At 39.9% G+C, this 23,864-nt stretch overlaps 1 protein-coding gene across 16 annotated transcripts in view; it reads left to right on the top strand.

Annotated features, from left to right (window-relative positions):
* Positions 1-23,864, top strand: part of LOC5574086 (collagen alpha-1(XVIII) chain) — a 980,207-nt gene that overhangs the window by 826,975 nt on the left and 129,368 nt on the right. For 12 of the 16 annotated variants that reach the window (XM_021840445.1, XM_021840452.1, XM_021840443.1 and 9 more), the window contains 6 exons: positions 6,873-6,887; positions 12,720-12,878; positions 13,019-13,109; positions 13,536-13,636; positions 13,837-13,866; positions 21,788-21,955. In XM_021840445.1, coding sequence (XP_021696137.1) covers positions 6,873-6,887; positions 12,720-12,878; positions 13,019-13,109; positions 13,536-13,636; positions 13,837-13,866; positions 21,788-21,955 — 564 coding nt within the window. The remainder of the gene's footprint in view (positions 1-6,872; positions 6,888-12,719; positions 12,879-13,018; positions 13,110-13,535; positions 13,637-13,836; positions 13,867-21,787; positions 21,956-23,864) is intronic. The other 4 variants (XM_021840446.1, XM_021840448.1, XM_021840454.1 and 1 more) reach the window with 4 other exon arrangements.

Raw genomic sequence — 23,864 nt, 5'->3', positions numbered from 1 at the left:
CAATAACCGCATAAGTGACTTTTATTGAAGAACTGGACATTTTCTTAAAACTTTGAGAGAAAACGAAAACAAAAATGTTTTCTTTTAAAGAAGTATTTGCGAATCAAAAGCGCTGGGTATTGCAAAACGGCATGACCTTTTTTTCTAATTAAATGAACATTTAAAATCAGTTTAACTTTTGGACTTTAGCATAAAATCTGAAAAATTCGGTAAGTTTAGAATTGCTCCTTCAATTTATGTTTCTGATAAATTAAAGCATTTTATAATGAATAGTTTACTGTATCAAAAGGGCAAACATAAACATGAGAAGATGCATAAATGTCTTGTAATTGTGTAGAATTTAATTTTTACTTGAAATATTTTTTAATTCAGCTTGATAAATGTTTGGCACTGCCTTATGAAATCAACTGAAATTTACAGGATCCTGTTATGGAACCTCAAGAACCTTATAGGAATCTTCAGGTTCTCATAAGAAATCTACAGAAAAAATGCTTGAGCTCTGAAGCATCTTGCCAAGCATCCGTAGGATCTCGCATAGAGTTCTCAGGATATTGCTAAGGATTTTGCTATGAGTTAACATCTTGGAATTTCGCTGCAATGTTGCCGTAAATTCTCAAGTCTCCGATGAAAAAAAAATAAAAGGTTTTTTTATAAGGCTACCACTAGCACACCTCAAATTCCTCTGGGAACCTTTTCAAAATCCTCAAGCTTTCGCCGAAAATATTAAAAATACTACTAGAAATTCACATTATCCCGCTTAAAATGTACAAGACGCCCTAGAGTGTATTAGGAATCACCAGATTTTGGACATAATCCTCCATAACCAGTTAAACACTCTAACGACTCCTCATGAAGCTCTCAGTGTCCACTTGGAATCTGCAGATATTTTCATGAATTCGTGCAAATTTCCGAAAAGTCCCACAAGAACAAGTGGAAGAACAGTGTTTTTTTATTGTATCACCTACTGGCAGACTCAAGTGGGCTGGTCACTCAATATGAATGCCTATGAAAAAAGAATGGTCTTAAGCTGAGATACTGGTGGAGATTATTGGTCTCATGACACGTTGCCTATGTATGACTGAAGTAAATAAGCGCGTACGCGAGTCCTTAGTAGTTGGTGAGATTTGGGGAAACATCGACGAAAATGGAGATCTGGAATGTAATCGGTGTGGAGTTGACATGCTATTCAAGTGACAAAAGCAACAGACACGATAATACTTACAAAAAATTACAAATTTCAATGGTATTGAAAAATGTTGCCAAAAACGGATCCATTTTGTTGCCAAAATCGGGGGGTGCCAAAATCGGAGCATGCCAAAAACGGAGCATGCCAAAAACGGAATCCCACTGTATCTTCGATTTTTTTTCAATTTTTTTCTGTAAAATTTCAATGTGAAACCAGATGTTTTAAGCTCAGTTTCAACATGGTGCAATCTAAAATAAAAAAAGTTTTTCTAAGAGCAACTTTTGGTGCATTTCTGAAATTTCAATTTCTGGCCGTAGAAAAGACGTTTTGATGCTGTAATATGATTCTTCACCCAAAAACAATTCAAAATGCTTATAACAATGATCTTCCTAAAACTAGCCGTTTTCAAGATATTTAGGATTCAATTATATTAATATCATAAAACTTAAGAAAATACGCCCGTTTCATAAGTTACTCCAGATGCTCCACCAACAATGTTACGTTTATCTGTTTCCACATTAATATCCCATGTTTTAAGGGCAGTTTCAACATGGTGCAATTTAAAATAAAAAAGTTTTTCTAAGGGCAACTTTTGGTGTATTTCTGAAAATTCAAATTCTGGTTAAAGAAAAGGCGTTTTGATGCTGCAATATGATTCTTTATCCAAAAACAATTCAAAGTTCTAATATCAATGATCTTCCTATAAGTAACCGCTTCAAGATATTTGGGATTGAATTATATTAATATCATATAACTTAAGAAAATACGCCCGTTTCTTGCATTATTCCAGATGCTCCATCAACAATGTTACGTTTATCTCTTCCCACATTATTGGGTATTTCGTTCACCACTGGACTGCGCAGTCAGTTTTCATAAGTGCGAGAATGTAAATAAAAGTGCGATCCTGCATCAAATCTTGTTGGTGTCTTCAGCGCACTTATTCTACGATTTATAATGAATGAGTGCGCTGAAGACATCAACAAGATTGGATGCAGAATCGCACTTTTATTTTCCTTCCCTTATAAAAACTAACTGTGGAGTCCAGTGGTGAATGAAATGCGCAATAATATCCCATCAACTTTATCTTTGACACTTACACAAATAAACGAATTGTTGAGAAGTAACAATAACAATATGTAACAATATTATTAGCCGCCACCAATCCCTCCAAAATGATGTGTCACAGGAAGATTACGAACAAGGATCAGAATAACTAAGTAACATACATCAACAAGCGAAGCTAATTCCAGGAACACAGAAATTCCATTGCTTTGTACCCATTTCCGAAAACAAAATCGCAGCAAAACTGTATTCAAGTGATGAGGCAGTAAGCTATTATAATGTTTATAGAAAAGTAAAAACATAATCAATTAAGTTGGCATTTAAAATCTGTTCTATACCAATATATATGAAAACAAATAAAAATATTAAAATTATGTACAATAATCGTGAGAATAAATAAATAAGGTTAAGAAGTTTAAAGGCTGTTCGCGCTCATCACAGACGCGTCATCGCTAGTTGCCGCTCAATTGAAGCGTGTGGAGAGAGAGACGCTACCTATTGTGCCATTCATCGGCGCAGTGGAATATTCCACTGCCAGTCAGCGTGCAGCTTCTTCAGTTGGCGCCAATCCAACATCGCGCCAAACTGCGAAGGGAAGCATGAGCGGGAAATGAACGCTTTTTGTCTATCCGTACTGTGGGCCTATATAAGGCACACGCATTAGCATGTAAGATTTGTAGTTTGTATCGTTTCCCCCACCGAGTAGGCACGCTGCCTCTCGGTGGTAATAAATCAGTAGAAGAGTAGAAAGTGTTTCGCTTCTGTTCTCGTCGTCCGTCATTCGTAATAACACAACGTAGGGAAAGACGTCCTGGCCGAAACATTGGTGCCGTGACCAGGATCACCGAATCATAGGAGAAGAGAGGTGCCAATACCGTTTCCGGACCCCGCCGTCCACCCGTCGGACCATGCCGTCCATCCGAACCGTAGCGTTCAATTGTGGGACCTTTGCGTCCATCCGGACCATTGCCGTCCATCCGGACCTCGCCGTCCACCTGTGGGACCCAGCGTCCACCTGCCGGACCATTGCCGTCCATGCCCCGGACCTCTGCCGTCCAACCGGACCCCTGCGTCCACCTGTAAGACCATTGGCGTCTATCCGGACCGTAGCGTCCACCCGAGGGACCATAGCGTCCAATCCCGGACCATTGCCGTCCAACCGGACCCCTGCGTCCATTTGTGGGACCCTAGCGACCACCTGTCGGACCTCGCCGTCCACCCGTTGGACCCCTGCGTCCACCCGAGGGACCATAGCGTCCACCCGTCGGACCGAAGTGTCCATTCGTCGGACCGAAGCGTCCACCGTCCGGGCCGTAGTGCCCATCCAAAGAAAAGTGCATCCTCGAATCATCACCTCGAATCGTCGAAACGAATCATCACCCGAATCATCAAATCGCATCATCCAAGCAAAACCGCATCGAATCGAAGCAAGCAACGGTCAAACCGATCATCCATTCAACCGGGCGACGATGATCAACCAGAGCAAGCCACCAACCCATTGAAGCGAACGATCGAGCCAAGCACCCCATGGACTACCTAGAGTGAGCGAAACCAACCAACCATTCAAGTGAATCATCCAGGGAAGCAAGCAATCCATGGACCACGCACGATCGCCAAAGTCCTACCTAGAATAGCAGGCATCGATCGGCGATCACCATCCAAATAGCCCGCATCGTTTCCATCGCCAAGCAAGCAAATTGAACAGCACACCATCCCGAGCGTACTACCTACGGTGAGCCAGTATCGATCGCCGTCTACCATCATCATCATTCTCCCCTGCCCAACCAACAGCAAGCTACTCCACAACAAATTTGAAAACATTCGTTTTCGGGCGGGAGTATGTTCGCGCTCATCACAGACGCGTCATCGCTAGTTGCCGCTCAATTGAAGCGTGTGGAGAGAGAGACGCTACCTATTGTGCCATTCATCGGCGCAGTGGAATATTCCACTGCCAGTCAGCGTGCAGCTTCTTCAGTTGGCGCCAATCCAACATCGCGCCAAACTGCGAAGGGAAGCATGAGCGGGAAATGAACGCTTTTTGTCTATCCGTACTGTGGGCCTATATAAGGCACACGCATTAGCATGTAAGATTTGTAGTTTGTATCGTTTCCCCCACCGAGTAGGCACGCTGCCTCTCGGTGGTAATAAATCAGTAGAAGAGTAGAAAGTGTTTCGCTTCTGTTCTCGTCGTCCGTCATTCGTAATAACACAACGTAGGGAAAGACGTCCTGGCCGAAACAAAGGCGTTTTTCCTTCTTCCCCTCCTTAACATCATTCATATTATCATCTTCCATCATAATACCACAGACAAACAGAAGTAACACCTAGAACATTTTTCACAAAATTCTCTCGACCACAAATACTACCACCATCTTGTGAGCTTATTGAACTAAATAACTTCTTGTGCCACATGTCCAACAGGTGGCGGTAGTGTGAAATGTCAAACACGAAGGAAAGCGACGCGCGCGCCTCTGGTTGTGAACTTGACAACTGTTGTATTTTAAACTGATCGTTAAATTCGTGGGCGATGGAAATTTATCCAGTGTTACGTCTGTTTGTCTGTAGTAATACTTATATTAATTCTCAACAATATTCCAATAATCATCCTGTATCTTTCGAACAGTTCATCCAACCGTCTAAATGTCAAAGAAAAAGTAGATGGGATATTAATGTGGGAAGAGATTAACGTAATATTGTTGATGGAGCATCTGGAATAATGTAAGAAACGGGCGTATTTTCTTAAGTTTTATGATATTAATATACAGTGATCCCTCCATGATTCGATGTTCCATGACTCGATATCGACTCATGGAACCATACTGGAAACAAAATTTCATGGTTACTATGATGGTCCCTTCAAACAGCTTTCCAAAGGATTGCTGTTCCATGACTCGATATTTCCATGAGTCGATGGTCCCTTCAATATCGACTCATGGAGGTTTCACTGTAATTCAATCCCAAATATCTTGAAGCGGTAACTTATGGTAAGATCATTGATATTAGAATTTTGAATTGTTTTTGGATAAAAAATCATATTACAGCATCAAAACGCCTTTTCTATAACCAGAAATTGAATTTTCAGAAATACACCAAAAGTTGCCCTTAGAAAAAAAAATATTTTAAATTGCACCATGTTGAAACTGTGCTTAAAACATCTGGTTTTACATTGAAATTTTACAGAAAAAATTTGAAAAAAAATCGAAGATACCTATTTTTTGCAATTTGTGTTTTAAGGTTTAATTTCGATTTTTTCATAAAAATAAAAGTTTTTTTTTTCAGTGTATATTTTTTTTACAAAGCCTATTTGATTGTCTACCATCCCTCCTCAGACACTATTTCTCTATAACAAACGGTTTCCGAGGTACATTTTTTTAAATGGTGGTGCCAAAAATACATACGACCTTATCAGAAGTTACTCTCGATTCTAAACGATCCCCAATTATATGAGATAATGTTCGTCTCATATACTTAATATATCTGCGCAGTTTCATCCAAATCGGAATGGTACAAGTCAGATTTCAGCATTTTATGGACGATTTCGCGTGGAACCGCTCTATTACAAAATAATAAAATTATTGCAAATTAAGTTACCGTAAAATCGGGTGTAATTGATCAGAAGGGTGAAATTGATCATCGTATCACACGATTTTATCCATTCGTAATAGAGCACAAATATCAATGTAAGCTGCAGTAAATGAACGTTGTTTGTTGTAACTATTGTCGAATTGTGTGTTGTGAAGTTTTTTGCGTTAAAAAATGTGTATTACTATGAAAATTATGTAAAATTTTAAAATCATGCACGGTGCAGTATTGACAAACACCTATGAACTTCTATTTGTAAGTAAGGATTTGAACATGGTATAAACCTGAACCTTTGTGAGTATGCTTGAGATGTATCTCCAAACCAGATTTAATTATCAAAACTCGTACCAATTATCTCATATTATATTTTCCGCGTATTTCTCGAAATTTAACTATTCGTTATTTATATAAATATTGCATTGTTAAGAATTTGACAAGCATATTCGGATTCAGAGAGCTCAAATTTATCATGTAGAGTTGTTTTGAAAACTAACAACAATGGCATTGACAAGTGATCAATTTCACCCCGAAATGAGATCCTCTGATTTTTTATTTTAGAGATATTTGTTAACACTAAAATGACATTTGTTAGAAAATTTCTATACATAAGTCGATGAGGCTCACCTTCGTACTTGTTTTCCTGCATTTAGTTGTTTGGCATTGTTAACATTATAGAAAACAGACTAGAAAAACCGTGAAAAATGATCAATTTCACCCGAAATTACGGTACAATGAAAAACATTGAATATTATAAATAACCAACGTGTGTTTATAACAAAGTTATATCATCTTCTGTTATTTTTAACTGCTGTTGATAGAAGTGGGTTATAATCTTGCTATGTGATTCTGGTCGGGATTGATGCCAACACAATACCTCGACCTTCATTGGTGTTGGCATCCTCCTGGGTTCCAAACAAGATGGAACGCTTTGCTGCCGGTGGTTATGCTTTATTAAAATTCAATTTCTCTCTATCTTCCCCACCCCTCCCTCTCTCTCTCTTTTGCTCTTGTGCTGCTGCCGTTGGCAATTTAATCTGATCAGAAGAGATTATCCCAGGTAATTAAGAGATGAAATAAAATATATCATATTCTCCGCTCGTCGTCGTCGTCCCAGAACGAGAAGCGGGGACCAGCCATTGCCATATTCTATATTGGCTGCGGAATCGGTTTAGTTTGTTGTTGTGCGATTTTACGTTTCATCGTTCTAATTATTTGCCATCCCGAGCAGTGCCATGTCGTCGCTGGTTCCACTTTATTTATGTCTGTTCATTAGCAAATGGGGAACGAACTTCTTCTTGGCAATGTCCTGATGGTATCATAGGCTATAGAAATAGATGGCCAATGTTTTTCAGACTATTCATTATCTGGAAAGGTTAATCCCTGTGGAGAATTGCTTTGGTGTTTGTTTGTTATGTTCAATGGATCTAATTATTATTAGTGTGACATTTATTATTTATTACTTTTGTTTTGTGTTTTTCACTATTTTCTTTATTTTTCTTCACTTATATTCTGCATTCTCTTATCTAATCTGATTAGAGATGATCTTGTGGCTTGTAGTTGAAAATCCCTCATGAAGATCCGTCAGGTATTTCACCACGATGAAATCTCCAAACGATTTCAAACTAATGAACAGCAGCAGTATTTAAGTATACATTACACCGAACGCAGAATGTAAATCTTTGTGTCTCTATACGTTGATCATCATAATCTTTGATCACTCTGCACATATTCTCAATCAATTTAAAAAGTCGAGTCTAGTACACCACACTGGAGACGACCTTACAGTTGAGGTCGCCCCAGACAACCAGCAGTCGCATAACGGTTTACGTGAAAAGTCGTTTATTTATACACGTTGCATCACACCCGCACTATATGGTGGATGAAATCGATTCAACCCCATTACCCCGAATCCCATTACCCCGAATGCCATTACCCCGAATCCCATCACCCTGAATGACATTACCCATCGTCATCAATATCGTCATGTTGTTAATTCGGGGAAATAGCATTCGGGGTGATGGAATTCAGGGTAATGGTACATTCGGGGTAATGGAATTCGGGGTAGCGGCATTCGGGGAAATGGCTTTCGGGGTAATGGGGTAGAATCGATGAAATCGTTTGATCGATGCTTTTCCTCGCATTAAACGCTATTTTATGAGTTCATATGTACAATTCGTTTCGTCCCGTATACTTGTACAAAGTAAGTCGGATCAATCCGTAGCACCTGTCAAATCTCTTTTGTTATGATAAATCAAGTCGTATAAGAGTTCAGATTAATTCGCAATCAAATCCGCACACTCGCATAGCATGCTATTTTTCATCATATATGTACGTATATCGTCTCCACTTTTGTACGCATAAGGCCTTTTCGCAGCATCTTATACGTGAAACTTTGCACATTTAAGCATCGCATAACGCAAAAAGTGATTTCGTTATATGTGCATTCTGGTTGTCTGGGGCAATATGCGTAACTGTCAAGGGATACAAAGTCTAGTGGAAATAAATGTTACGGTACGGTATTTCTCACTCGTAGCTGCAAAAGTGACTTATACGCCTTCATGCAATAAAATCGAGTTATTTTTTTCAATTTTTCAGTTTTGTATAAAAAAATAGGTAAAATCTTGGAAACCACATTTAAAATATATTATTTTAAGCATAAACTCGCTCCGGTGTAATGTTTGGTTGAGCCAAGACCACAAAGCGTTGCAAGATTTTCGATTTTTTTTTTTTCATAAACAACACATTTTTATACTTCAAATCTCGAAGCTGTATCTTTCAGACCTCTTAGACGACAGTCAAAGAAATATGTCTGTGCGTGATTTAGGGTGGAACTCGGTGGAACTTTTTTTGAATCGATAATCAAAGTTACATATTAGTATTTCATAAGTTTGATTTCATAGCCAACTCAACATGCCGATTTCTCATATTGTAATTAAAAATTGGTGTTCTTATCACATCAAATACCCTTTACCAACCTTCAGCCATGTTCTATTTGAGATTTTGAATGAATAGATTGGTTTGAACACTCTCCGTGCTAGTTGAAAGGATTGCTGAAAACATGCGACAAAATTTAGTTTTTCTGCTACTCGGACATCTGTCATTTTCGAAGCTTGTTGTAGTAGATTTAGTGCATTGTATAGCTTATAAATATTTGTTTCAAAATCGAATGCTATCTACAAACACTTGTGGATACTTATTATCGCCGGATAAAATAACTTGAAATTTGATTTTTGTCTATGGCGCAACGCACTGTGCGGCGTAAGATTCAGTGGAAAGAATCGAGTTGTGGGGAATAATGATGGAACATGGTTTTCCGGCGAAGCTGATTAGACTGATTCGTGCAACGTTGAAAGGATCGAAATCAAGTATACGGGTTGCGAAGCAGATTTCAACATACTTAGTAACCTTAGACGGATTGAAGCTGGTAGATTCACATACCTGTTGTTCAACATAGCCTTGGAAGGAGCAATAAGGAAAGCTTGCGTGCATAAGAACGGCACTACCATCACACGTTCGTATATGCTCATTGGTTTTGGGGACGATATCGAAATAATCGAGATTGATCGCCGAGCCGTGGAAGAGGCTTACGTGCCTTATAAAAGGGAGACAACGCGAATTGGGCTCATTATTAATACCACAAGGACAAAGTACATGACCGCTGTTAGACACCATGGGCCCATAGGTGATGTTGGTAGTGGGATGGTGTTAGGTGGTGATATTTTGAAGTAGTTGAAGAGTTTGTGTACCTTGACTTGCGATAATGATGTTACTCGCAAGGTAAAAAGGCATATTGCAGCTGCGAGTCGTGCTTTTTACAGACTTCATAACCAGCTAAAGCCCAGCAGCTTACAGACAAAGACCACACTCGCGATGTACAAGACTCTAATTCTTCCGGTTGCTGAATGGCATCTGGCGGCGTCGCATGAATCACAACTTATACCAAATCTACAGAGAAATGGATATTGTTAAGCGTATAAAACACGGCAGGCTGTGGTGAGCTAGCATGTAGCTTGCATGTTGGAGGAACTTTATGCTAAACTAATATTCAACAGAGAACCAGGGTGAGGCTATTGTCTCCGTGGCAGACCAGGCACCGGATGGCTTTTTACAGTTGAGGAGGATTTAAGGTCGCTTAACGTTCAGAGCGACTGGAAGCGATTTACCGAGAACCGGGTCCAATGGAGAAGGCTTTTTTATTCGAAGTTGATTCAACGCATTGGCAAGGAATTGTTGCCCATCAAGTTTGAAATTTCTGGGTTTTTTTTTTTTTAATTCCAGAGATTTTTCATGATAAAACATTTTTTTCTGAATTCCTCCAGGAAAAAGAACGTTCTTCCTCGACAAAAACGTTAAGAAATTCTTACAGAGATTTCACAATTTTTGCTTCAATAGAGGGAGTTTTCAATAGTTCTACCGCAAAAAATCCAAGAATTTGACCATGACATACTCATCTACTCCAACAGGTATGATGCATTGTTTTCCTCGAGGAAACATGCCGAAGGTTGCCCATAATTTCAATATTCAATTTTATCTGAATTCTTCCAAGCATTCAACTAGAATTCTCTATGAGGAGTTGTTTCATAGATTCTCCATTTATCTTGCGATTGCTACAAGTATATCTATAGGGATTCATTTACTTCTCTAAATAATCCTTAATCCAGAAAATATAGTCAGAAACTGCACAAATAATTATATGAGGAATTCCTGCGCAAACAATTCTTCCGGTAAGCTTAGCTTAGCTTAGCTTAGCTTAGACTGACTACACATATCAATGGTTGCTATTCCGTAATTGACCGAAGTCAGTGAAAATGCACAAAGAATCAACTAGAAGTTCGGCTGGGATTGGCCATGATCTTCTTCAGTGTACATAATTCAGTGCCTCTATTTATACAGGGTCAATAACGGCGCCGGCCACGTCCTTGCAGTCAGGTGGGATTGGGGGAAGGAATGTTAGTGTGTAACCTTTGCTTTTTGGAGACCGTGTTTGCCTCTGCATCTCCACAAAGGTTACTGGGAGGGATGTTTGTTAATGGGGAGGATCGTTGGGTCATAGGATTCACTTTGATAAGCGATTAGACCATGATAAACAATGATTTGTGAGATATATACATGCTTATACGTAAATATAATATTTTCATTTGATATGAACAATTTCTATGTAGAGGAAAATTATGCCGACACTTGAGGTGACGAACCATTCAAAGTTTGTTGAACAAATACATAAATGTAACATTCCTACAGCTGTCAGGACGAAAGCATGTGTTATTATATTTTACTCATTTGAAAAGAAACAAAAAACTCGATTGGTTGGGACATCATAGAACACTCTTATTCTTATGCCGACACTTACAGTGGCGAACCATCCAAAGTTTGTTAAATAAAGTGAACCTTTCGTAAGTCTACACTTGTAGTGTCGAACCATTCAATTTTTTTTTTTTAATTACAAAAATAAAGGTATATAAGAGGTGTTCTGAAGAAAAAATGTTAAACATAAATAAATCATGCATCAGAGTTTGTGTCGACACTCACAGTGACGAACCATCCATAGTTTGTTGAAAAATCATATTTACATCCCACCATTGTAACGAATGAATGTGCAGTCATACATATTTTATAGATTAGAAATAGTAGCATGAAACGAGCTCACCAATTGATACGTTATCCTTGACTGAGCAGCCACAATCCACTTTCGGCTTCACTCGTTTGCTCGGCTATAAAAAAGCACTCAGGAAAAAAAAAAAAATAAGCGCGCGACCCAAAAAGAATTAAAAAAAACTGTTCGGGCTTTCTTGACGCACTGCCCAGGAGCAAGCGTCAAGGTCGAAGGATCAAACAGAACTAACCGATCGCGGCACTTTTTCACTTTCTTCAAGCGAACTCACCGATCACGCCACTTTTTCACTTACGAGACCGACGCGCGACATGTTTGATCCTGCCCTCGTCGCTCGCCCCGTTAAAAGCAAGTGTCAAGGTCGAAAGATCAAACAGAACTAACCGATCGCGGCACTTTTTCAGTTACTCCAACCGAACTCACCGATCACGCCACTTTTTCACTTACTAGACCAACGCGCGACATGTTTGATCCTGCCCTCGTCGCTCGCCCCGGCAAAAGCAAGTGTCAAGGTCGAAAGATCAAACAGAACTCCTGCGCAAACAATTCTTCCGGTAAGCATGAAAAAATCCTGCAATATAAATTATTCATCGGAGGAATTCCTGATGATGGTGAAAGTCAAATCTATAGAACCGAAAAGTGCTGTGCGCTGATAATTTTATCGATTGGTCAACACCCGCGGGGTACAAAACGATCATATTTTCACCATAAACGAATATCTGGTTTTCCAGATTTGTCGTCTTGAATTCTCAGTGTGACTTCCATTCAGCTTCACCTTAAATATTTTGAAAATTCAATGAGAAAACTTCAAGGGGTTCATGAATTCACGTAGAAAGAAAAATCTTGGACATAAACTCAAGGAAGAACCATTTGAAATCTACGGGTTTTAAGCATGATGTAGGCCTTCCTTAGCTGTGTGGTTATAGTCCGCGGCTACAAAGCAAAGCCATGCTGAAGGTGTCTGGGTTTGATTCCCGGTCGGTCCAGAATCTTTTCGTAATGGCCATTTCCTCGACTTCCCTGGGCATAGAGTGTCATCGTACCTGCACACGATATACGAATGCAAAAATGGCAACTTCGGCATAGAAAGCTCTCAGTTAATAACTGTGGAAGTGCTCATTGAATATTAAGCTAAGAAGCAGGCTCTGTCTCAGTAAGGACATAATGCCAAGAAGAAGAGCTTTTCTTATGAATTAATATCCTCAATTTATTCATATAACTTAACTCAAAAAAATTTCAGAATAATTCAATAATCATTCTTTCTTCTCCCCTCTTTAGCTCTTCGACATACAGAACAACAACCTGCTGAACAAGTGCTACTGCAACGTGACGGAAGTCATAGAGGACCTCAAACGGGACATCACCCTGCGCGAGTACCTTCGTGGTCCCGAGGGGCCACAAGGCCGCGAGGGCAAAACCGGCTCGCCAGGATTGACCGTAAGTTTCACGCAGCATTTCGCTTTTATTGCATTTCTTCATCGTACCGGAAGCAACATTATACGAACGAGTGCACTTGTTGAATATTAAATATAACAATAATAATATTTTGCTTTTTTTTCATTGTCTGTCTTCCATAGGGAGCAACGGGACCCCCCGGTGAAAGGGGTGTTGCCGGTCTGAAGGGCGACAAAGGAGACCGCGGAGAGCCCGGATTACCCGGGGTGGAGGGTGAGTTAATGATGATGTTCAAGCATATCTCGCATGTGGCTTTATGTTCGCTTTCGTTTCGGGGCAATGGCACAGTGGTTTTGATGGTCGATCAGATGCAAATGTGATAGGCTCTCTTCAAAAAGTAGTCAAATTTCAGTAAAATTTTGATGGGAGATGTCCCAAAGAGTAGCTACTGATGCATAAGTAACAATTCATGCAGTTCAAAAATAGTCAATCTGAAAATGCTATTTCAATTTGCATTTTGAGCTAGAAATGATCAATATTAAAAACTTATGTCACTGATCCACCAAACCACTGTGCCAGGTTCAACAATGTTGAATACCTTTTAGCTTAATGAGAGTAATGAAAATTAAATTTTATTTAATCGTCTCACATTGTGTTTCTGTTTCTGCTCTCTCCCCCTCTCGTTCCCACGAACCACAGGTATCCAGGGTAGCAAAGGCGAACCCGGTTTGGATGGCATTCCGGGTCCAGCTGGGCTACCTGGATCTCCAGGACCGCCGGGTATTCCCGAGAATTTCGATGTAAGTAGCTCTGTTGCAGTCAGATTTTTAATTACCTTTGGAACTGTATGAAAAACTATCATAATGAAAAGTAACTGAGAGCTTTTCTCGATTCCACTAACATTCAACCGACTAACACCGAAGTTTTACAATTTCATGCTTTCTTTCTTTCTCTTAACCCATAACACATTTTTCTATCTTTGAAAATAATCTAATTCTAGATGAGTTGGAATCCATCGCGGATGTTCAAGGTATAACAAGGGTATTAGATCTATAATCCTATTGTGAAGATTGTTTCGATTTTCCAGCAAAACAAATAACGTTCTCAAAATCAACAGTGTGAAGCATTTCGGCGGAAACGTGAAAGCACATTTACCATTGTTTTCTTTGAGTGCTCCCTAAATTGATCTCATTACGAGTGGTACGAGTGGTTCGAATTGCCTCACGGAAGGCAGTGAAATAAAATATTTATGTGAAACAATACTGCCGCCCGGCGGAAACACAATTCCCCCAATTTGAGTCACGTACAAGGACACATACACAAAGAACGATACACACGAACAGAGCAGAGCCATTGTGCTCGCGAATCTCATGCATCATGTGGGCCACTTTCCCACCGTAAAGCTACATACAGTTATACGATGGTCTGCTTTTACTAGTACCGAGAACAATCCCCCCCCCCTCCTCACCAATTGAATTGATAGCTATGCATGAAGGGGCTAGGAGGTAATGTAGAGGTTGTCGTTCAACATGGCGTAGAGGTGGAGTTAGGAAAAAATAGTGAATTGTGACTTTTTTGGCAGAACCTCTTTTCAGCGTTGTAATCCATTATATCATTATGACCTATTTCGTATTAATGAGATAGAGACTATTGCTGTAGACTACGATAGAAATGCATTTCAAATACATCCGTACAGAAAACTTACCTAAATAATGATGTTTGTATCCCTTGACAGTAATTGATTAGAATACTTGTTTCTTGGGAAAATATGACAAGGAAGTTGAAAACTTTACGGATGAAATAAAAGATGTCAAAAATATTCATCAGGTTTTTACGATAGTTTGAGATCGAAGAGTTTTATTAACAGGGTTGCCAGATGTTATGAAATGTCTTTTTACGTACACTCCCGTGCAAAAGTTTGAGTTCACCTTCTCAAAAACTTAAAGAAGTATTAAGTCCATATATCTGTGAATACATGTCTAATTTAAACTCTCTATAGCTCATTCGAAGGAGGTCTTCCCCAAGTCCACGGCTACAAATCAAAGCCATGCTGAAGGTGTCTGGGTTCGATTCCCGGTCGGTCCAGGGTCTTTTCGTAATGGAAATTTCCTTGACTTTCCTGGGCATAGAGTATCATCGTACCTGCCACACGATATACGAATACGAAAATGGCAAATTTGCCAAAGAAAGCTCTCAGGTAATAATTGTGGAAGTGCTCGTTGAATACTTAGCTGAGCAGCAAGCTCCGTCTCAGTGAGGACGTAATGCCAAGAAGAATTCATTTTTTCAACCCTCTGCGAAATATACAATTCTAGAGTTTCCCTCCATTTGCCCTATATTTGCGATTTTTCCATTTCCTCTTGTTTTCATATATTTTTATTGGTTTCCGGTTTGGTCTGACTTGATGCTTGACTCCCAACCATGCCGTCACCAAATCAACATGAATCCCACAACCTTGTGGGCACTGAACCTATTTATATGTCGACGTCATCATCATCATCATATTCGTTGTGGCACCCTTATGTTGTGCTTGCCGGAGGGTGATGCTTGAAATTGGCTGAACCCGGAGTCTGGAAAGGAAAAACAAAAAAGCGAGGGAAAACAATTGTCAAGCCCTCCCGGAGAGCAGATCCGGTTGACCGGTTGGTAGGGGGTGTGTGTTGGAGTCCATTGTTGGCAGAAATGTGACAAATCTAATTCTATTCAACTGCGAAACGGGGATATCTACGTTTATTGCTGCTGTTTGTTCAATTTATGACACCGTGGAATGTTGAAGAGTGGAGGATTGGGACAGGAGCGAAGTTATGTTTTCAATTCTTTGACATAGATAAGACAAACAGGCATGTAATTTGGTACATTTAAAATTAAGAAGAGTAAATACAAAATCAATTGCAAACATAAGAACTTATTTTAAATACTATAATTAGCAAACATTTTTTTCACTGCGAACAACGAAAGTGGCTTGACAATGGACCAGTCAATTATTAATCAGGAACAATTATATACTCGTTAAACAAGAGGGGCACCGATTCAAATTTAAACATTAAATTATCAACGTTTCTATCAAATGAGTTGAAGCCATTCGATACTTGATGCTCTTGTAGTTTTATGTATAGTCGTTTAGTTCTAATTTGTCAGATTTTTGCATTTCTTTCAATTATTTATAGTGTTTAATAAACAACACTGTTTATTCTTACCTAAATAAATCCTGTTTGTGTACAGTTTCGTTACCTACATCAATAAGTCCAGCGGTTGTCAAAAACAACCAATGATTTAGACCAAAAAGTTAAAGTTTCCGAAGGATTTTCCAGAACGATGGAGACGCATGGTAATATGTACTAGACTGGCCCGACTTAGTATGGGAGATAAATAAAGTTGTATGATTCCACGGGGCATCCCTCAGGATTATTCCTTGGGTTAGAGGAAGCCTTTCTGAAAAATTCAGCTCATTAGGTCGTTCCATGAGCTGGCGCATTTGAATTGAAGTTAATATGGGATTTTCAGCTCAAACATATGGAAAACAGTACATCATCTACTGTTTGGTTAAGGAAAATTGTCAATAACGATGAAAAAAACGAATTTAGTACTATACCATTTAATTCCACTAGAGTTTGTATCCTTTGACAGATACGCGTATTTCGACCTCAACTGTAAGGCCGTCTTCAGTGTCGTGTACTAGACAAGTCGAGTCTAGTACACGACACTGAAGACGGCCTTACAGTTGAGGTCGAAATACGCTAGGGTTTCCAGTCCCGTTAAGGATTTCCTGAGAAATGAAATTTCTCGGGACACCCGTTTCCCAGAAAATAGTATTGTGTTTCCTTGTGTCTTCCGTATTTCCTGGGATTCCAATATTTCCAGGGGAGTTCAATTTCGTCAATTGATCGATTATCTACATTTAAACAAAAACTATAGCCACAGATAACAGGTGTTTATGCTAAAACAAAATTTTCTGAAAACCTGTGTAAATATTCAAATTGAAACTCCTTGCAATCACTAGCGCCGCCACACAACGAATTGCGTCAATCAGTATCTTGAAATATTTCATATTCACCACTGACATCGTCATGGAAACTTAGCGATGACAGCGCCACCACGATGTTGCTACTTGTGTTGCCATTCAAAATGACCATTAATTGTCTTACACAGTTTTACAATCGCACTTCAACGTCTGTTATCTGTGCTATAGCACAATTTACTTCACATGTCATACCGACCTATTAGTAGTTATACTTCATCGTTTATTGAATTTGACAGAAAACGGAAATTATGTGTTCCCGGATAATATTATGATATCGTGAGAAACGGACCGATTGCGGTCAAGGCCACTTTATGGTCTTCCGGAAGATCCAAAACATCCGTAAAAGTGGACATATCCTGAAAGTTGATCTAGGGAGTTGGATTTTTTTTCAAACGACGTGCAGTAATGAGCCTTAAATGCGTATACTATCGTTGCTTCGTTATGATCTAGAATAGCCATTTCTTGGTCCTCCGGAAGATCTGGAACGCAAAAAAGGACATGTGCTGACACGCAGAGCTGCGTTTTCTTCCAAACAATTTGCATGCGTGGTTCCAAAATCGAATCAATGTCATCGCCGTCGTCTGGTCTTGAATGGCCTTGGGGCTCCGAAAAATCTGTAAAAGTATACATATCCTGAAAATTGACCTTCACATAAAGTGCCGTACAAGTTAGCGAGGTTGCACGGTACGATGTTTTGCGCAAGACCATTCAGTGACTTTTAAGCATGGCAATGACATTCATACAGTTCTGACACCCCGCATGCATTAGTACGATTTTTAAACCATGTTTGGAAGAAAACGTAGCTCTTTGAGTCAGTTGTCAGCATATGTCCATTTTTACGAATGATCTGGCTCATACGGAGATCCAATAAATGGTAATTCGAGATTATACCGAGAAAACAATGGTATACTAATTTAAAGCTTTTGAATTTGTTTACCGGCATATCGGTCTATTTTGCTCAAAGTAAGAGGGAGCATGGAGAAAAAAACAATGAATACTAGATTTATAGGTACCGTAAGGGAACGGCGAGAGAAATTGGATTATATGTTGTAGAGGGCATACCATATGAAACAGTATTACTTGAAACGTCCTTCCTTGTGGCTAACGTCTCCTATGGGAACGGCTTGGTATGGTTTTAGAATAATACTACCAAGACAGCCTGACCCAGATAGCCGTAGCGGTAAACGCGCAGCTATTCAGCATGACCAAGCTGAGGGTCGTGGGTTCGAATCCCACCGGTCGAGGATCTTTTCGGGTAGGAAATTTTCTCAACTTCCCAGGGCATAGAGTATCTTCGTACCTGCCACACGATATACACATGCAAAAATGGTCATTGGCATAGTAAGCTCTCAGTGAATAACTGTGGAAGTGCTCATAAGAACACTAAGCTGAGAAGCAGGCTCTGTCCCAGTGGGGACGTAATGCCAGAAAGAAGACGAAGAACAGCCTGAGCTATTACGAAAAGATCCTGGACCTACCGGGAATTGAACCCAGACACTTTCAGCATGGCTTTGCTTCGTAGCCTCGAACTCTAACCACTCGGCTAAGGGAGGCCTCCAGCACTATCTTAAGCGATTAAGCGATTAGTTTGACTCACTTCATATGTCAAAAATTTGTTAAACCAAGCCAAATATGTTGAGCTGTCTTAGTGAACGCCATTTTTCGAGCTTGATGACGGAAGAGAAAATATCATTCAAACTTGCAGAATTTGAACGGAATAATTTTCAATGGAATTAAGCAAGGCACCATTGTAGGGGGCAAGGCACTATTGTTTGATACGTTTCTCCTTTTTTAACCAAGTCACCGGTAAATTTGCTTTCACGTTTCCAGCAAGTATCTATTGCAGTAAGTGGTTTGTATTCTAAATAATAATAAGAAATCATATTTTAAATTTCATTTGAACACCTAGTAAACCAGCGTTTTATACAACTTTGAGGACCTGTAGCACAAAATTGAAATGTGCTGCAATATTTTTGTTGGAGGCAGAGTACACAGATGCCTCTAATTCACTGGAGACACATAATTTGAACGAAGGCGGGTACACCAAGGTGACACATCATGTTCACTTTGTGGAGAAAAGAGACCAGCTGGCCGTTTTGTTTACAAATATTAGATCGATTGACTTCTAATAAGCCATTTTACGAGACGTTTCGAAACAGCTGATCGCCGCAACGGCGTCAATTGACCTGGGATTAAATCCAACGTGATTTTTAACAACGCCTCATTTCACCAAACGGGGACATGGAGAAAATGACAAAAAAGAGATCCAAAAATGTTTGTTACTGTAACATTATACCTAGTTATTATATCAGCTACCTCTTTGTTACCCATATTGCACATAAAAAGGCACTTTTGTGGTCAGAAATATTTTAATAATTTTTCTCCATTTATGTTTTCGCCTGGATGAAAAGCTACGCTAGAAATGCGCACAGTCATCAACCATCATCATCGCGAAAACTTATGACGATGATTGAATTCTCCCAGGTCTGGTCAAATGACACAGCTTCGTAAAATGGCTCATGAGTCATTTCACGAAGCTGTTCAAATGACAGGAGACCTGAGAGAATTCAATCATCGTCATCCGTTTTCGCGATGATGATGGTTGATGACTGTGCGCATTTCTAGCGTAGCTTTTCAACCAGGCGAAAACATAAATGGAGAAAAATTATTAAAATATGTCTGATCACAAAAGTGCCTTTTTATGTGCAATATGGGTAACAAAGAGGTAGCTGATACAATAACTAGGTGTAATATTGCAGTAGCGAACATTTTTGGATCTCTTTTTTATCATTTTCTCCATGTCCCCGTTTGATAAAATGAGGCGTTGTTAAAAATCACGCTGGATTTAATCCTAGGTCTCCAGTCAATTGACGCCGTTGCGGCGATCAGCTGTTCCGAAACGTCTCGTAAAATGGCTCATTGGTTGGAAAAACAGTGTTGTCAAGAATTATTCTTGAACGATCGCACCTGCGCGTAGTGCAGTGGGACTGGGGGTAGTTTGCCCACGTTAAAGAAAACAGCGATTTTAGGTGAAAAACATTATTTTATGCTCTTTTTTAATTATGGTCGGATAAACAAACATGTTTTTTTTTTCAAATAGTAGAAACAGCTGTCCATTCAAGCTTTTCTGGGGTTTATGAATTGATTTTAAAAAAATGCTTGCTTAACTGTTTTGTATTGTTTTGCGGTGTAAAATGCCCCGCTTTAGTCCAGCGTTAGCCGTGCATCCGGGCGATTGTTCAGATGTTATTGTTCAATAATAGTATACATGTTGATACAAAAAATGTACATTAGTAAGGTTCCAATTTGTGCGTAACTTCAACGTGGCATTGGTAGAATTAAAATACAAACGGCTGTTTTGGTTTTATTAAATAAGGGTGGGCGTTTTGCCCCCAGAGTTGATTAAAGTTTAGGTCCTTTGATAAGCTTTTTTAGGACAAATTCAACAGACTTTTTGCATGTAATACAAACTATGACAGTGCACAAGTTAGCTCTCGGTGATAGTGTCAAAAATTTGGTTATTTATCGACCTGAAAAATGACCTTGATAATCGCACAAAATTGCAACGAAAACAGCGTAAAACGTTTATATACGTTTTTAAGTTTTTTATTGAGAAAAAACACATAAAAAATATTAATAGGAGCAACTTAATCGATTTTCTATGATCTAGGGTGAAAAAACCATTCTAAAACACATCGTTCGTCCAAATCGAGGGTGGCGAATTTTGTCCCCTATGGGCATATTACCCCCAGTTCCCCTACTCCACCGTTACCTCTCAATTTTAACAATTTCGTCTACACTTTTGGCAGCACAGTAAGTTTCAGTTTCACCATCATCCAGGACAGGTAGTAATGTGTGTAAACAAAACGGCCAGCAAGTGAAAGATGGCCTCCTAGCCACTTCCCCAAATTAGATCGCTTTACTCCGGCTACAGAGTTCAATGCACACACCTTAATTTGATCATTTCTTTGAAACACGCGGATAGTTTTGTTCCTCTGTGTTATTTTACGCAATTATTACGACGTGCGTGTCTTGTCGCCTAAACAATGAGATATTACAATGTATGTTGCTGTATGGTTCAAAATAGGATAACTGTCCCTATTTTCATCCAAAGATGGCCGCCACAATGGCCGACTTGTGTCCCTACTCACGTTTTCAAAGGCACTAAACTGGAGAGATAGTAGACAAACGTTCCTGATCTTCATATTTTAAGCTTTCTGCTAGTGCACAAAGCTAAAATAAAAAGTAAACTGTTGTTAGATGCTTCCTTCGCGAGACTGATGCCTTTGAAGTTTCGGTGCAATCTTGAAATTTAGATTCGAAACTGTTTCACCTTAACGTCTAACAAAGATACAATAACAAAAATAAATCAAAACGAATTGGTGTTCAATACATTGTTCTGAAACGTTGAGATAAATCCTAAGAACGCTCACTCTCTATTGAAAACAACATGACTGCTTCTTGCTATGTACATTCCTAAAAAAGAACTCGATTGAACATATTTCTCAACTGAACATTTCTAAACCACAAGCAAATAAACAAAGCAACATCCACACAGACATTAGAAACAGAATCATCGCCTTGTCTCAAGTGGGGCAATCGAACTTCCAACACTCTCATCTGGAGTGCACTGGTATCGAAACGATTCTACTTTCGGTTCTTGCCTCCATTATTGTTAGTGAGGGAAAACACGCCGCACATACCGCTGAATCACATGTTTGTTGTTCTAAACTTGTACATCTAGTGCCGCGTTTTCCACTGGTTCTTACTTAAAATCTAACTGGATGACTTTCCGTTCAACAAAAGTTATCCATTCCCGAACCAAACAACAATTTTCCGGCCCACAAACTGAAAGAGAAATTTTTCTTTCTGTTCTTGCTTTTTCTCACTCTCGCTGCTAACCTACCTACCATTCGTTGGACACCTGCAGGAATCGATGCTGGGAGCACCTGGCATCCAAGGGCTGCGAAGTGCATCTCCCGGCTCCAAGGGCGAACCGGGTGACAAGGGCGACGTCGGCCTACCGGGCCCCAAGGGCGAACACGGCAGCAAAGGGGAACGGGGCGATCCGGGCCTCATCGGTGCCAAGGGAGAAAGGGTAAAGGGCGGAAAAGCGATTTTCGCTACGGTTTCTCTTGGCTCCATGGTGAATCAAGCTGGTTTGGTATAAGAACCGTTTTATATACGAGTGATCATTAATCGGGATAGAGGTGGGAGATAAGAGATCGAAAGATAATATAATCGAAGGATAATAGGGTAGAAGCAGAGAAGGATCGAACGATATAAGGATAGAGGGATAGAAAGATATAAGGATAGAAGGATAGAAGGATAGAAGGATAGATGGATAGAAGGATACAAGGACAGTAGGACAGAAGGACAGACGGAAACAAGAACAGAAGGCCGGAAGGACAGAAGGATAGAAAAACAGGAGAACAGAAGAACAGAAGGACTGAACGACAGACGGACAGAAGGACAGAAAGACAGTATAACAGAAGCACAAAGAGAGCCAGAATGACAGCAAGACAGAAGACAGAAGACAGAAGACAGAAGACAGAAGACAGAAGACAGAAGACAGAAGACAGAAGACAGAAGACAGAAGACAGAAGACAGAAGACAGAAGACAGAAGACAGAAGACAGAAGACAGAAGACAGAAGACAGAAGACAGAAGACAGAAGACAGAAGACAGAAGACAGAAGACAGAAGACAGAAGACAGAAGACAGAAGACAGAAGACAGAAGACAGAAGACAGAAGACAGAAGACAGAAGACAGAAGACAGAAGACAGAAGACAGAAGACAGAAGACAGAAGACAGAAGACAGAAGACAGAAGACAGAAGACAGAAGACAGAAGACAGAAGACAGAAGACAGAAAGACAGAAGACAGAAGACAGAAGACAGAAGACAGAAGACAGAAGACAGAAGACAGAAGACAGAAGACAGAAGACAGAAGACAGAAGACAGAAGACAGAAGACAGAAGACAGAAGACAGAAGACAGAAGACAGAAGACAGAAGACAGAAGACAGAAGACAGAAGACAGAAGACAGAAGACAGAAGACAGAAGACAGAAGACAGAAGACAGAAGACAGAAGACAGAAGACAGAAGACAGAAGACAGAAGACAAGACAAAGACAGAAGACAGAAGACAGAAGACAGAAGACAGAAGACAGAAGACAGAAGACAGAAGACAGAAGACAGAAGACAGAAGACAGAAGACAGAAGACAGAAGACAGAAGACAGAAGACAGAAGACAGAAGACAGAAGACAGAAGACAGAAGACAGAAGACAGAAGACAGAAGACAGAAGACAGAAGACAGAAGACAGAAGACAGAAGACAGAAGACAGAAGACAGAAGACAGAAGACAGAAGACAGAAGACAGAAGACAGAAGACAGAAGACAGAAGACAGAAGACAGAGACAGAAGACAGAAGACAGAAGACAGAAGACAGAAGACAGAAGACAGAAGACAGAAGACAGATGACAGATGACAGATGACAGAAGACAGAAGACAGAAGACAGAAGACAGAAGACAGAAGAAGAAGACAGAAGACAGAAGACAGAAGACAGAAGACAGAAGACAGAAGACAGAAGACAGAAGACAGAGGACAGAAGACAGAAGACAGAAGACAGAAGACAGAAGAACAGAAGGACAGAAGGACTGAAGAACAGAAGGAAAAAAGGACAGAAGGAAAAAAGGACAGAAGGACAAAATTACAGAATGACAAAAGGACAGAAAGACAGGAAGACAGAAGACAGAATACAGAAGAACAGAAGGACAGAAAGACAGTAGAACAGAAGAACAGAGAGCCAGAAGGACAGAAGGACAGAAAGACAGAAGACAGAAGACAGAAGAACAGAAGGACAGAAGTACAGAAGGACAGAAGGACAGAAGAACAGAAGGACAGAAAGGCAGAAGGGCAGAAGGACAGAAGGACAGAAGAACAGAAGAACAGAAGAACAGAAAGACAAAAGAATAAAAGGACAGAAGAATAGAAGAACACAAGGCCGA

Source organism: Aedes aegypti, chromosome 2 (genome assembly GCF_002204515.2).
Source record: "Aedes aegypti strain LVP_AGWG chromosome 2, AaegL5.0 Primary Assembly, whole genome shotgun sequence".
In the NCBI taxonomy this organism is placed as follows: Eukaryota; Metazoa; Arthropoda; class Insecta; order Diptera; family Culicidae; genus Aedes; species Aedes aegypti.
Note: the sequence above shows the minus strand (reverse complement) of the source record. Positions and strands in the feature narration are given on the sequence as shown.